Source organism: Saimiri boliviensis, chromosome 10 (genome assembly GCF_048565385.1).
Source record: "Saimiri boliviensis isolate mSaiBol1 chromosome 10, mSaiBol1.pri, whole genome shotgun sequence".
Classification (NCBI taxonomy): Eukaryota; Metazoa; Chordata; class Mammalia; order Primates; family Cebidae; genus Saimiri; species Saimiri boliviensis.
Window position 1 is genome coordinate 8957513 of NC_133458.1, and position 15583 is coordinate 8973095.

General features: G+C 42.1%; 1 protein-coding gene across 6 annotated transcripts in view; it reads left to right on the forward strand.

Annotated features, from left to right (window-relative positions):
* Positions 1 to 15583, forward strand: part of ZNF746 (zinc finger protein 746) — a 44406-nt gene that overhangs the window by 25120 nt on the left and 3703 nt on the right. For all 6 annotated transcript variants that reach the window (XM_074378937.1, XM_039472706.2, XM_039472704.2 and 3 more), the window contains exons 5-6: positions 14681 to 14872; positions 15367 to 15492. In XM_074378937.1, the coding sequence (XP_074235038.1) occupies positions 14681 to 14872; positions 15367 to 15492 (318 nt within the window). The remainder of the gene's footprint in view (positions 1 to 14680; positions 14873 to 15366; positions 15493 to 15583) is intronic.

The window sequence follows — 15583 nt, forward strand, 5'->3', positions numbered from 1 at the left end:
AGGGAGACCACACCTCTAGCAGGCTGGACCCTGATTCCTCCGAAGACTCGCCCTTGACCATCCCACCTGCCTTGGTTTTCCCTTTCGTCTTGACACTGAGAAAGGTGGTGTTACGCAGGGGCCTCCTGTGCTCCACTTGTGTGAAATCAAACGCGTCTCCCATGTTTGTCATCTCATCTCGATTAGATTGGCACTTTCCTAAGGGCAGAAGCATGTTCCGAGCTGGCCGCTTTGCCAGTGGTCATCAGTTCATTCACAGTTTAGTTCCACAGATGCATTTTGGGAATCTTCTAGGTGTCAAGGACAGTGCTGAGCACTAGAGGACAGAAAGATGGCTGAGAACAGATAGCGTCAGGCTGGAAAAGAGGGTTACAACCCAGGCGCATCCAGCCTCCTAGCCTGGGTGGGAGGTTCTGAGTGGGTAGGTTTCGTTGTGTTTACGCTGTGTGTGGAGGCTTCCCTCGCTTCCACGTCATCATTAAATGAGAGTAAAGAAGTCCCCCAAATTATGTTGGTTGCTGGTAAGACCCCGCCACACTCTGTCTGCACCGTACGATGTTCAGCAGCATCCGTGGCCTCTACCCACCAGTAGACAAGATGAGTAGAGACAAACTCCACTGTCCACCTTGAGCCTGTCGGCAGGGGTCCCGTGTGGCCTTTATCCCTGTCCTCTTTGTCCAGGAAACCGGGAATCACAGCTCATCCCTCACCATGTTTGGCCTGGCCCATCCGCTTGTGAGACCTCACCTGCCCTTCTCACCTCCTGCATCCCCCTCCACTGAGCCTTATGGGACTCAGGGCTCAGCAGACCTGCCAGGCCCTGAGTGTTCCCTGCTCGGACTGAGCTCCAGGGAACTGCAGCCGTCCTCTTCCCTGCCTCCCTCAGCCCGGGCCTACTGGGGACAGGGTCATCACCCCTCATGATTGCGCCTCTGCCACCCTCACTCCCTCTCTGGAGACCCTGCCTCTGGGTCTCATTTCTCGTATTTTTGCTGCCTCTGCAGACCTTCCCTCTCTTGTCATTCTTCCTGCTCTCAGTTGTGGCCATGGCAGCCTCCATGCGGATAGTTCTGTGCCCGCTTCCCCTGCCCCATGGCCATCCCTGACTCTGATGACAGTGACTGCACCCTCCTCCCTGATCCTCTCTATCTCCAGCACACCACTCCCGGGCCGCCTCCCACCACCCCTCCACTTCCCTGTCTGGTGTCCTGATTCCAGCAGTTTTCTAGCCCTTCAAGACCTGCAGGCCATCGATCTTGCTGCCTTTTCATTGCCTTGCTCATCATCTCCCCCCATGCCCATCATTGTGGTCCCTGCTTGCACACAGCCTCAGTGCCCTTCCCTTCTGTTGTTCCTTGCATCCACCTGGTGAAATCCATCGGTGCTCTGCACCTGCAGCCAAGCAGCTGTACGTGGTTGCAGAGAACCAGGCAAGCTGGCTGCTGGTGTCACGTGACATCCACGACCAGCAACTTCAGTGGGCGCTCTGCCACCCAGTCACACTGCGTCTCCTTAGCCCAGGGGCCGCCGAACTGTGGCTGAGGACCACACCTAGCTTATCTGTTTCTGTATGGGGCACAGCTAAGAATGGTTTTCTATTTTAACCCCCCTTTTTTAATTCAAGAGAAATACACCACTCACACAGCCCTCCCCATGCCATCGCCTGCACCTGTGCGCCCTCCTCTGCCTTCTCTCCTGTGACTGCTGAACTGTCATCCCTCTAGCCAAAGCCCCCCTTTAACCTGGCACCAGATCCCACCTCATGCCACCTTCTGAAGGGCAACATAACCAATCCTGCCTTGACACCTACCCCTGCAGCCACTACCCGCTTCTCTGCTCCCCTTTGTGTCAGAGCCCTTTGGGGACATCTGCACTTCCTGTCTTCTGCCCCTTCTCTCCCATTGTTACCCCTTGCACCAAAACCTCTCCATCCTCAGTTACCAACACCCTTTATGGTGCTGAAAGATCTGTCTTCTTACTTGGCCTTGTCCCCTCCACTCTGCCACCCAGGCTTATTGTCTCTTGCTAAGTTGCCGCCAGCCCCTCTGCTCCTGCCCTGATCCCCCAGAGTCTCATCTCAGCCCAGCAGAGAGTGATCCTTTTTAGGCCCAAATGCTGCCTTTCCATCTGACCTGCACCGTTGGCTCCCATCCTCCACTTTTCGCCCAGCTGCACCATCCCCAGTGCTGTACCCTCTGCCCTGTGCAGGGCCTTCACAGTGCCTCTGCCAGGAGTGCTCAGGCAGTTCCCACCTGCAGGCCTTTCCCATTACTGGCGCTGCAGCCTCTCCTGACCCAGGACTCCAGGCCTCCTTTCCTGCTTTGGGTCTTCCTGTCAGACAGGGTCATATAATGTATATGTTTCCTATTTATAGATTCATTGTATATCAGGTCTCCCCCATTAGAATGTCAGTTTCAAAAGTACAAAAATTTGTGTCTGTTTTCTTCACATAATCATTCTAGGAACCTAGAAGATTGCCTGGCACAGGGCAGGAATTCAATAACTATTTGCTGAATGTATGCTGCGTTTCAAAATTGAAAATGTGTGTGCGTGTGTGTGTGTGTGTGCGTGTGTGTGTGTGTGTATGTGTGTGTGGTCTGTGTGTGTGAAATAATGTATTTCTTATACTGTTTAAATCCCTTTTTAAATCTCCCAGGCCTCCCTAGGGCAACCTCATGTCCTGAATTTTCTGTTTATTCTTTCTATCCACATTTAAAAACATCTACTGTGTACTTTGGTAGCTGTAAACAATATACACTATGGTTTTTTGTATTTTCAAAAATTTCATAGATGTCATTATACTTATCACTCATTATTCTGTATTTCAGACTTATCCATGTTGATACATGTAGATCAGGTTCATTCCTTTTAACAGATGCTTAATATTCCAGAAGCAACTATATCGTAATTTATTTTCCATTCCTCCACTGATTGGCACGTAAGCTTTTACTGATTGTTCACTCTCACAAGCGATAGTTTAGTGAGTGTTCTTGCCCTTGTCTCCTTGTGCCCCTGTGGGGATGCTGCTCCAGGGAACAGACCCAGTGGTGGCCTCACCATGTCATGGCCTTGATTTCATCTCTGCCATTGCTGTATGGTCCTCCCCAGGGCTACCCCAGTGCCAGCAGGTGCTTCCAGAACTTGCTTCTTAACCTCTTTGCCCAGTTTTCATAATTACATTTTTGCCAACCTGATGGGAATAAGATGGCATCTCATTTCCACTTGTAGTTTCCCTACAGTTAGTGAAGTTGCGAGCCCTTTTCATATGATTATTTGGCTGCTTCTCCAGTGAATTGTCTTCTGTTTTTCTGTTGAGATATTCTTCATTTTCTTATCAATTCATGACTTCTTTGTATGTGTTCTAGATACGAATCCTTTGTCTATTATTTGCATTACAAACATCATCTCCGTGTCAGTGGCAGGTCTCTTTTTTTAGACAGAGTCTTGCTCTTGTTGCCCAGGCTGGAGTGCAAGGGCATGATCTCAGCTCACTGCAACCTCCACCTCCCGGGTTCAAGCAGTTCTCCTGCCTCAGCCCCCCAAGTGGCTGGGATTACAGGCATGTGCCACTACATCCGGCTGATTTTGTATTTTTAGTAAAGATGGGGTTTTCTCCATGTTGATCAGGCTGATCTCAAACTCCCGACCTCAGGTGATCTGGCCTGCCTCAGCCTCCCAGAGTGCTGTGATTACAGGCGTGAGCCACCGCACCTGGCCGCAGGTCTTTTAACTTTGTAGTTCTTGAATAGAAGTTTTCACTGTTAAGAGTCAAGCATGTCAGTCTTTTCCTTTATGATCTTTGCTTTTTCTGTAGTAAGATAGCCTTGCTTACCTCACTCAAGGTCTCTATTTTCTTATAAATTTTTTTTATTGCATTTTAGGTTTTGGGGTACATGTGTAGAACATGCATGATTTCTTATAAATTTTTTTAAGTTTTGCTTTTCAAATTTAAGTCTTAAATTCATCTACAATTAAAATTTGTGTAGCTTTCGAGGGAGGGTTTCAGCTTTTTCTCCCACAACGATGGTCTGATTTTCCAACAAAATTTGCTGAATGTGTTAGCTTTTCTCCACTGATTGTGATGCGGTTCTGCCCCGAGCCTGTCTTTGCATGTGCGGGAGGCTGTTCCTGGGTGCTTTCTTCTGTGTCGTTGGTCTCTTTGTCAGTCTCTGCACCAACACCGTGCTGTTTAAGCTTCATAATCAGCCTTGATATCTAGTAGACCAATCCTTCTCTACTTGTTATCCGAAAAATTGTCTTGGCTATTCTTGGATCTTTGTTCTTTTATATGAATTTTGGGATCTGTATGTCAAGTTCCTAAGAAAATCCTGTTTGAAATTTGGTTGGAATTGCATTTACCTTACAGTCTAACTCCTGGAGAGCTGCTCTCATGCCATTAGCCTTTCTACTTACTGGGATACTCATTTATAGAAGGCTTCTATGTGCTTGAATAAGATTTTACAATTTTCTCCTGATAGTTGTTTTTCATTGTAAATGGGATTTTTTTTTTTTTTTTTTTTTTTTTTTTTTTTTTTTTTTGAGACAGAGTTTCGCTCTTGTTACCCAGGCTGGAGTGCAATGGCACAATCTCGGCTCACCGCAACCTCTGCCTCCTGGGTTCAAGCAATTCTCCTGCCTCAGCCTCCTGAGTAGCTGGGATTACAGGCACGCGCCACCATGCCCAGCTAATTTTTGTATTTTTAGTAGAGACGGGGTTTCACCTTGTTGACCAGGATGGTCTCGATTTCTTGACCTCGTGATCCACCCGCCTCGGCCTCCCAAAGTGCTGGGATTATAGGCGTGAGCCACCACGCCCGGCCTGTAAATGGGATTTTTGCAATTTATTACATGTCTTAAATAGTTATTGCAGGTGTACAGGTATGCTGTTGACTTTTGTTTATTAAAAAAAAAAATCTTGCTCTCATGTCTAATGGTTTGTTTATTTATAGTCTCTTGGATTTTTTTATGCAATTATATCCTCTACATATCACACAAAGGTTTTGTCTGCTTTTTCACTTTTTATAACTTTAGTTTTCTTGTTTAACAGTTTGACTAGGATACTGTTGAATAGCAGCAGTGATAGTGGCATCCTGTCTGTGGACAAGATATATTTCTAGGGTTTCAGCCTTAAGTATGATTTTTGCCTTTGGTTTTTGAAAATACTGTTAAAGACATTTCCTTCTAATCTGGCTACCCAAAAGTTTTATGGTATCAAATGCTGGTTTTTTCCTTTTTAAAAATATAGTGTTTTGTTTCTTTTAAAACAGCAGTCCCCAACCTTTTTGGCATCAGGGACCAGTTTCATGGAAGACAATTTTTCCATGGATGGGGGACCGGGTGGATGGTTTTAGGATGAAACTGTTCTATCTCATAAGAGGGTGTGACCCAGATCCCTCGCAAGCACAATTCACAATAGGGTTCATACTCCTATGAGACTCTGATGCCGCCACCAATCTGATAGGAGGCGTAGTTCAGTCAGTAATGCCAGCGATGGGGAGTGGCTGTAAATACAGCTGAAGCTTTACTTGCTCACTGTCTGCTTACCTCCTGCTGTGCAGTCCAGGTTCCCTGGGGAATGGGGACCCCTGTTTTACAACATTGTTACTGTGTGTTATACATAACAATAAACAAAATGCATACAGAACAAAATTCATGTGAAGTTCAGAGAACAGTAGTAGATACCCATATTCCCAACACCGAGCATGAGAGAGAGACCACAGCTTGAACCTCCCGGAATCCTGTCCCTCCCTGATCACATCCCCTTCCTTCCTCTTATAGTATACAAAAACTGAAAATTCAGAAATAGAGTCCCTTGCTTTTCTTTGCATTTTTATTCCCTCTGTATATATCCTAGATAGCACATTTAGTTTTACCTGCTTTTGAACTTCTTATAAATGGAATCCTACCACATATGTTCTTCCTTAATCTGCTTTTCTCATTTGCCATTATGTTTTTGAGAGTCATCCCTGTTAATGTAGTATAGCTGTAGTTAATTCATTTTCATCACTTGATGGTTTTGTATTTTATGAGCGAAACACAAGGTATTTATTCCTTCTACTGTTGGTGGGTGCTTGTGTTGTTTCTAATTTTCTTTTTGCTTTTAGGGACAATGCTGTTGTGAACATTCTTATGCATGTGTAAAAGTTTATCTAGGTGTAGATCCAGGAGTGGAACTGCTGGGTCATAGGAAAGACACATAATCAACTTTTCCAGGTGATATCAAGTGTGGATACCCACTGGTATTCCCAGGAGGGGTTGGGGGTTCCAACCACACCTTAACCTCACCAGCCTAGGAAATGCTATTTTTATTTCTGCCGGTTTGGTGGGAGTGAAATGGTTTAAAATTTATGGCTTAAAACTTGGATTTTCCTAATTAATGAGATTGAGCATTACATCCTCTATTGGTTAGCCATTTGTCCTTCCTCTTCTATAAAATGTGTGTTTTTGTCTTTTGTGCATTTTTTTAAGTTGTTTTTTGTTGACAGGGTCTTGCTGTGTTGCTCAGGCTGGAGGGCAGTGGTGCAATCTCGGTTTACTGCAACCTCCACCTCCTGGGTTTAAGCAATTCTCCTGCCTCAGCCTCCCAAGTAGCTGGGACTACAGGTGTGTACCACCATGCCTGGCTAATTTTTGCATTTTTAGTAGAGACAGTGTTTCACCATGTCGGCCAGGTTGGTCTTGAACTCCTGTCCTCAAATAATCTGCCTGCCTTGGCCTCCCAAAGTGCTGGGGTTACAGGCGTGAGCCACTGTGCCTGGCCTGTAAGTGTTCTTTACATATTCTAAATATTAATCTTTTTGTCAATTATGTGTGTTGCTGTTATGTTCTCCATTTGTGGTATATTTTAAAGAACAGATGTTTTTCATTATAATGTACTTGGATTTACTAGTCTTTCCTTTATGGTTTGTCCTTCTGTGTCTTAAACAATTAACAAATGTTTACGTTACTCTGTGTTGTAGTACACCTTCACATATTTCCTACTAAAGCGTTTAAGAGTTTGTCTTTCACGTTCAAGTTCTTCATCCTTCAGAAATGGATTTTTGTGGTGCTAAGAGGTGGAGACCCTGCTTTTTCACTGCATTTTGGCTCTTCTTTTGCTTTGCTCTTTCAGATAAACCCTCAAATTGCCTTATCAAGTTCCATGAAAAATTCCATTGGGATTATGGTTGGAATTTTATTCAATCTATTAACATTTTGAAGAGAATCGATACTTTTACCATATTCAGTCATGTTATCTGTGAATGTCCTAAGTCACTCCATTTGGCTTGTTTGTAATGTCACAATGAAGTTTTATATTAAGGTCTTGCACATATTTTATTAGATGTATTCCTAGATTTTTTTTTTTAATCACTCTTGTTAGTAGTATATTTTTTTAACTTGCATTTTCTGTTTGTTGCTGATGGAGACTTGAGGGCAGAGAATACCCCTCTCTGAATGCTTTTTCCCCCATCACAAGAGCTCATTCCAGTGTCTCTGCCCTTAATGCAGAATTATGTCCTGAATTATAAGTAATAAAATTAACTTGACCTCACCTGTTTTCCTCTTTTGTTTCTGTGTTAAGATCCTTGATAAGAAAGAAAAATGGTTAATTGATAGACTTTCTCAAAAACCTCACAGTATTAATATATAAAAATGTAATTGTCCTTCATTTACTGATAACAGTCTAGGGACCATGCTAAAATTTTCGTTAATGCTAATAACTTTTCTATTAATTGTGTAATCATTCTCAGATTTTCTGAAAAGTTAATCATATCTATGAGTAATAATAATTTTTTTCTTTTTAAATCTTTCTGATTATTTTTTTCTTGTTTTATTGTGTTAACTGAGAACTCCCAGAAAATCCTTAAATAGAAATGACAATAACAGGTATCCTATTGGTTCATGATTTTAAAGAAAGCACTTTTTAACTTTTCATATTAAGTATAATATTTGCTAAAGATTTTGTTTACAAATATCCTTTATCAGGCTAAAGAAGTTTTCTTTATTGGTTGGCTAAGTGTTTCTAACAATAATGACTTGAATTTATATAATTTCTTTTGGTATCCATTGAAATAATTATACATTTTTTTCTCCTTGACCTAGTAAGGTAAATTATGTTACTTTCTAATGTTGAATCAACCTTGCAGACTTGGAATAAACCTAGCTTTGTCATGATCGTTTATGTACATTGCTGTATGCCAATTATTTTGTTTAAGACTTTTGAATCTTTGTTTATGGGCGAGATGGGCTTGTAGTTTTCTTTTCTCAAACTGTCTTTGTCTAGTTTTGGTATTAAAAATATGAGCTATGATGCATTCATTCTGTTTTTAATTTTCCAAGAGTTTTTGTAATGTTGGAATTATCTATTCCTTGAAAATGTTTAGAAGAAAACACCAGTGGGGCCACCTGAGCCTTAAGTTTTCTTTGTGGGGAAAATTTTTTACTACTGATTTAATTTATTTTAGTTATAGGACTATTCAGTTTTTGTTGTTGTTATTGCTGCTTTTTTTTTTTTTTTTTTTTTTGAGATTGAGTCTCACTCTGTTGGCAGACTGGAGTGCAGTGGTGTGATCTCGGCTCACTTCAACCTCCATCTCCTGAGTTCAAGTGATTCTTCTGCCTCAGCCTCCCAAGTAGCTGGGACTACAGGCATGTGCCACCACACCCAGCTAATTTTTGTATTTTTAGTAGAGGGGGGGTTTCACTATGTTGGCCAGGATGGTCTCGATCTCTTGACCTCTTGATCCATCCACCTTGGCCTCCCAAAGTGCTGGGACTACAGATGTGAGCCACTGCGCCCAGCCTGACTATTCAGGTTTTCTGTTTCTTCTTTAGTTTCATCAAATTGAAATTTTTCTTTCTTCCTTTTCTTTTTTTTTTTTCTGAGACAGAGTATTGCTCTGTTGCCCAGGCTGGTGTGCAATGGAGCAATCTCGGCTTACTGCAACCTCTGTCTTCCAGATTTAAGCAATTCTCCTGCCTCAGCCTCCCAGGTAGCTGGGATTACAGGCACGTACCACCACTCCCAGCTAATTTTTGTATTTTTGGTAGAGATGAGGTTTCACCATGTTGGCCAAGCTGGTCGCAAATTCCTGACCTAGTGATTCACCCACCTTGGCCTCCCAAAGTGCTGGGATTACAGGTGTGAGCCACCACACCCAGCCTAGTTTCGGCAGGTTGAAATTTTTCTAGGAATTTGTCCATTTCCCCAGAGTTTCCAAATTACTTGAAATAATATTCATAGTATCCTCTATATCTTTTAAATCTCTGCTGCATTTATCATTATGTTTCCTTTTTCATTCTTCCTATTGGTTATTGGTGCTGTCCCTCCTGTTCTCTTGATAATCCTGCTAGAGATGAATTGGTTTAATAGTCCCTTCAAAGAACCAACTTTGACTCACTATATTCTATCTTTGTCTTCTCTTTTATTAATTTATAATACTCTTCCATGTATTATTTCCTTCTACTTTTTAAAAGGTTCTTAAATGTTATTTATTTTCTAAAGTCTTGCATTGTCTGCTTAACCTATTAATTTTTTACCTGTGTTATCTTTTTTAATATAAACATACAAGGCTATAAAATTTCCTCTAAGTATCATTGTAGTTGCAGCCCATACATTTTGATAGATCATATTTTCATTAATATTGGGTTTCAGATATTTTCCAATTTTCATTGTGATTTTTTTCCTTCGACTCAGATTATTGAGAAAGCTTAAATTTTAAAATTTTAGTATGTATGGGGAGTTACTGATTTCAAACTTAATTGCATTGCAGCTAGAAAATGCAGTGTGTAAAATACTAGTTATTTAAATTTTGCTAAAGTCTGTTGACCTAGAAAATGTTCATTTTTCCTTAACATTCTGTGTAGCTTGAAAAGCTTGTGTCTTCTCTGTGTTTGGAATCTACTTCGCTCCCTTTGATGACGTTTGTTAGTAGAGTTGGTCAAATTTTCTGTAACCTTTAGTTGGCTAGATTTATCAGTTACAGAGAGATATATCAAAAGATGTAAAAAGATACATGTAAAGAGGAGTTTTCATTCCTCCCTAGAATTCTATCAATTTTGCTTTATTATTTTGAAGCTTTATTATAAGCTTAAAAACTTAGAATTATTTTATCTTCCTGGTTAGTTTACTATTATGTAGTAATTTTTTATTTCTATGACTGTTTTTACTTTTAAAATTTATTTCATGTGATATGGTATAGCTACATCATTTCTTTAAATTGTTCTGGCTTAGTACATCTTTCATTCTTTTACATTGCTTTCTGCATCCTTCTGTTTAGGCATGTCTCTTGTAAACAGCAGATAGCTGGGGGTTTCATTTGGTTTTAGTCTGATAATCTTTACCTTTACCTTTTAAATATCCACAACAGTAGCCACTATCCACATGTGGCTAAAGAGATAAAATACATACCACATTTCAAAAACTGTGTACGAAGAAAAAGACGTGTGCAAGAGATGCATGTGTAAAATAATACGAATCATTTTCTATTGATTATATATTGAAATAACCTTTTCGATATATTGGGCTAAAGAAAATGTACTGTTAAAATTTATTTCACCTATTCTTTGACTACTAGAACACTTAAAATTAGATATGTGGTTCACATTCTTTTTCCTTCTTAGCGCTGGTCTAGACCATTTACATTGACTATGGTTATTAGTTTATTTGGATTCTTTTCAACCATCTTAAATTGTGCTGTTAATCTTTAGTTCTGCCCTTTCTGTATTTTTCCCTGCCCATCCTTTGGGAATTAGTCATTTAGGTTTTTGTCTTTTCAAACTATTGTTATTTGTAAGTAATTTGACAGTTATACATTCTATTGTTTTCGAGGAATCTTTGGAAATTTTTTCTTTCTTTGGAAGTTATTTTTGTGGTCTGATGATAATGAACCCTCAGTTTGTGTGTGTGTATATGAGTTTATATGTGTCTGAAAATATCTTTATTCCATCTCTATACAGTGAATCCTCCATGTGTTCCACATCTGTGGATTCACCTAACTGCACATTTGAAAAAAGGTGTCTAGTAAACATATACAAAGTTTTTTTCTTATCATTCCCTGAACAATACAGTATAACAACTATCTACATAGCATTTACATGATATTAGGTATTATAAGTAATCTAGAGGTGATTTAAAGTATACAGGAGGGTGTGTGGGGGTTATATGCAAATACTGTACCAGTTTTTATAAGAGACTTTAGCATTGTGGATTTTCGTATCTATGGGGTGCCCTGGAACCCTGGAACCAATCCCCCACTGACACCAAGGGACAACTGTAGTGAAAAGACATAATTTTAGCTTGAGTGTTACTTTCTCTTAGCTTTTGAAGATAATTTGCCCCTTTTTTCTGGCTTCTGCCGTTGCTATTGAGAATCTGCCATCAGCCTAATCATGGTTCCTTTGTGGATGATCTGCCTTTTTTATTTGCCTGCTTTCAGGTCTCTGTCTTCGGTGATCTGCAGTTTTACTGCAATGCATCTAGGTGTGGATTTATTTTCATTGATCCTACTTTAATCACTAATTGTTTCATCAGTTTGGGAAAATGTGTTGTCTTCCCTCTTGGAATTTTGCCTTGCCCCCTTTCTCTCTAACCTTTTATTCTGGAACCTTTTCATATTAACATTTATAACTTCAAACCCTTCTTTATATTTTTAGCTCAGTCTCTATGTTGAGGTTAGAAAAATTTCTTCTGTCCTCTAGTTAGTTCACTATTCACTATTCAATGATTCCCATTCTGTTATTTAACCTATACACTGGATTTTAAAGTTTCATTTACTGCCAAGCACTATGGCTCATGCCTGTAATCCTAGCACTTTGGGAGGCAGAGGATGGGGGATTGCCTGAGCTCAGGAGTTCAAGACTAGCCTGGGCAACACAGTAAAACCCCATCTCTACTAAAATACAAAAAAATTAGCTGGGCATGGAGGAGTGCACCTGTAGTCCCAGCTACTGGGGAGGCCGATGCAGGAGAATTGCTTGAACCCGGGAGGTGGAGATTGCAGAGCCGAGATCACACCACTACACTCCAGCCTGGGCAACAGAGTGAGACTCCATCTCCAAAAAATAAAATTCTTACCATTCTAAAGTTACATGATTCTTTTTCAAAGTTTGGTCAGTCTTAATAGTCTTGTTTCTCATACTTTAACTCCCCCTTTTTATTTCTGTAAATAATTGAATTTTATATTCCTTATATGATAATTTTTAATATCCAAAGTCTGTAGGTCATATTCTCCAGTTCATGATTTCTACTGAGTTTGTTTGCAGTACTGATTTTCTTGGGATGGTGATGTGTAATTGTGAGTGCGTTAATTATTTGAAAGCTGTGTTTAAAAGGCTTTCCTCCTGAGAATGTGTATGCATTCCTTGGCTGGTCATTTGATGCCAGTGCAGACTTAGGGCCACTTCAAGCTAGAATTTTGACCTGGAAGTTTTTGGGCCACAGGGGCATGCCCCCATGCCTGGCCATTTTTTTTTTTTTTTTTTTTTTACTTTTCTTCTGTCTCTGTGGAGACAGAGTCTCCCTATGTTGCCTAGCTGGCTTTTTTTGTTTGTTTGTTTGTTTGTTTGTTTGTTTGTTTGAGACAGCATCTCACCCTGTCACCCAGCCTGAAGTGCAGTGGTGCAAACATGGCTCACTGCAGCCTCAAACTCCTGGGCTCAAGAGCTCCTCCCACCACAGCCTCCCAGAGTGCCAAGATTACAGATATGAGCCACTGTACCCAGTCTACTCAGCAATTTAAGATATTCCACATTGGGAGGAATTGCTGTTTCTCTGCACATCTAGCCAGCTGTATGTCAGAAATAGAAGAGCTAAATGCTGTTTTTACATCTGTGAGATGATTATATTGTTTTTGCTATTAATCTTAATTTTGTTTGTTATTATATTTTCTAGTGTTATCCTTGAGCTCTCAGGATAAACCCAACGTGTTGATAATACATTATACTTTCTTCTTTTTTGAAAATATATTGCTGGATTTGATTTGTAATTCTTTCATTTAGAATCTTTGCATATCTGTTCATATATGAGATTATTTTATAAATTTGTTCACATACTATCCCTCTTGTTTGTGTAGTGAAAATTGTATTAGCCTCATGAGTTGACTGATGTTTTCTCTCAACATTTGAAGATACTCCATTATTTTCTGATATCCTAGTTGCTGAAGGAAATCTACACTTAGTCTAAATGCCTTATTTTCTCTTTGGTACCTTTTAAGATTTTTCTCCTTGTCTTTGCTGTGGTTCCATTTCATATGAATGTTGTCCAGGTTTGTTGGTTTGTTTTATCACCTACTTGGGAATTGTTCTGTTCCTTCAAACTGTGGACTGACAGTGCTTTCAGTTTTGGAAAATTCTCAATCATTATTTCTTTACCTATTTCTCTATTCTCTTCTTCTGGGATTTCTACCAGCATGTGTTGGAATTTCTCATTCTGTCCTTCATGTCTTTTAGCTTTTTCATATTTTTCATTCTTTATCTTTCAGTGTTGTACTCTGGATTATTTCCCTGTATCCGTCTCTCAAGTCACTAATTTTCTCTCTAGCTATGTTCAGTCTGTTGTTGAGCCATCCATTGAGTTTTTCATTTCCACAACTGCCTGAGTCATTTCTAGAATGTTGAGTTCTTTTTCAAGTCTACCTTTCAAAAAATAGTCTTTTGCTGTTCTTGACTTAAAGATTCTGTTCTTTATCTCTTTGATGATCTTAAATATACTTACATTACTGTATCATTCAGCCTCTCCCTTTTTTCTGTAGTTCATGGGAGTGAACTCTGCCATGACTCTCATCGCTATTTGGCTCCTCTTCTGTTTTGTAAGTTTTCGTTTCTCTTCTGGTTTTAGTTAGTAAGGGAGCCCCCTGGGGCCTGCATTGTGTGGGTGCCCCTCTGGGGTGGATCTGCATTTGCCCATGCTGGGGCCTCCTGAGTTGCCATGGCTGTCAGCCAATTTTTCTGTGAATTTCTCAGTTTATGGTGTCTGCCTGTGTGGGTAGTGTGAATTCTGTATGGACATGGGATTCCAAGTTTTTAATGGGTTTATTTCCCACACAGCCCTGGACTAGTACGCTGCTTCCTGGTGGTTCCCGCAGACAGTTGGGAGTTTTCCTAGTCCCCGTCTCACAGCCAGGCCAGAGCCTTCAGTTCCTGGCATCAGGCAGGCGACTCAGCCACACTCCCAGCCTCACATGGGCATGCAAGCCAAGCCCTTAAGGCCTGTATCCTACTCCAACCACTTTCTCGGTTGCTTGCCTTCCACCGTAGCTCTTGAGTGGACTTTGTGTGTTTTCTGTCATTCATACCTCTAGGATCTTTTCTTTTGTACTTACTTAAATACATGAAGGTGGTAAGGTTTTGTGGGGACTTGGGGTTCACTTTTGTTAAGCATTTCTGTGTTTCAAGTGAGGGCAGGCCATCCCCAGGGAAACTCAGTCTCCCCCTAGATGGGTATCGTAGCCCTGAGAATGTACTTGTGTATTCCTCCCCTTCCTCACCTCACCCTTTCCTATCCTACCCACATTCCCAATACCATGTGACCTTAGGCTCTGCCCGAGGCCCCCATCCTGTTTGCTGCTGCCTCCCTTCCGCCAGGCTCTTTTGCTATTGGACCCTTGTAAGGACTCTGTGTCCAGCTCTCTGGCTGGGTGCGTGTCTGCCCCAGGGCCGAGGGGCTATGATGCTGTATCCTCACACTTGCTCCCTTTCCTAGGCTCGGGACCCCCAGTTCCTGCCCCTGACCTCTTGATGCAGATCAAGCAGGAGGGTGAGCTGCAGCTCCAGGAGCAGCAAGCCCTGGGTGTGGAGGCATGGGCAGCCGGGCAGCCAGATATCGGGGAGGAGCCCTGGGGCCTAAGCCAGCTGGATTCTGGAGCAGGAGACATCTCCACAGACGCCACCTCTGGTGAGTGGCTGAGACCGGGGACATAAGGAATGAGTTGCAGGGATCTCAGGAGGGACAGGGGAGGGCTCCTGGCAGCATGGGGGAGCTGTGGGCCCTCAACACTTCTGGACTGACATTAGAAATTTTCCCATCATGAGGTGGGACTGTACTAAAGGACTTGCCTTGAGCCTCTCTCAGGTTGCTGATGCTGTTCCTGGGCATCTCTCTGGCCCTGTTCCAGTGGCCCCTACATCACCGTGCTGCTGCCCCTCTTGCCCCAGCATTGGGCATTGAAGTCACTGGCTGCTGCTATTTGAGAGGCCTGTGTGAAACACACTGGTGATGTCTGAGCTTCCCAGTACCTCAGCGAAGGGGACGAAAGACACTGGGTTCAGAGAGGCTCAATCAGAAGAACCCCCAGTGTAGGAGGACTCCGAGCTTAGCCCACTCTCCTCCCAGACAGTCTTCAGCCATCCCTCCCCTAACCCACAGGCCCTGCCCTTTCCTTACCACAGGTGTCCATTCCAACTTTACCACCACCATCCCGCCCACCTCCTGGCAGGCGGATCTCCCTCCCCACCATCCCTCTTCAGCATGCTCGGATGGGACCCTGAAGCTCAACACAGCAGCCTCCACGGAAGGTACGGGGGTGGGAGAGGAGGAAGGGAAGGGCCATGCCTGCCTGTGGGGAGTACCTCCGCCCAGGCGTCCCATTTTCATTGGTAAACTGCT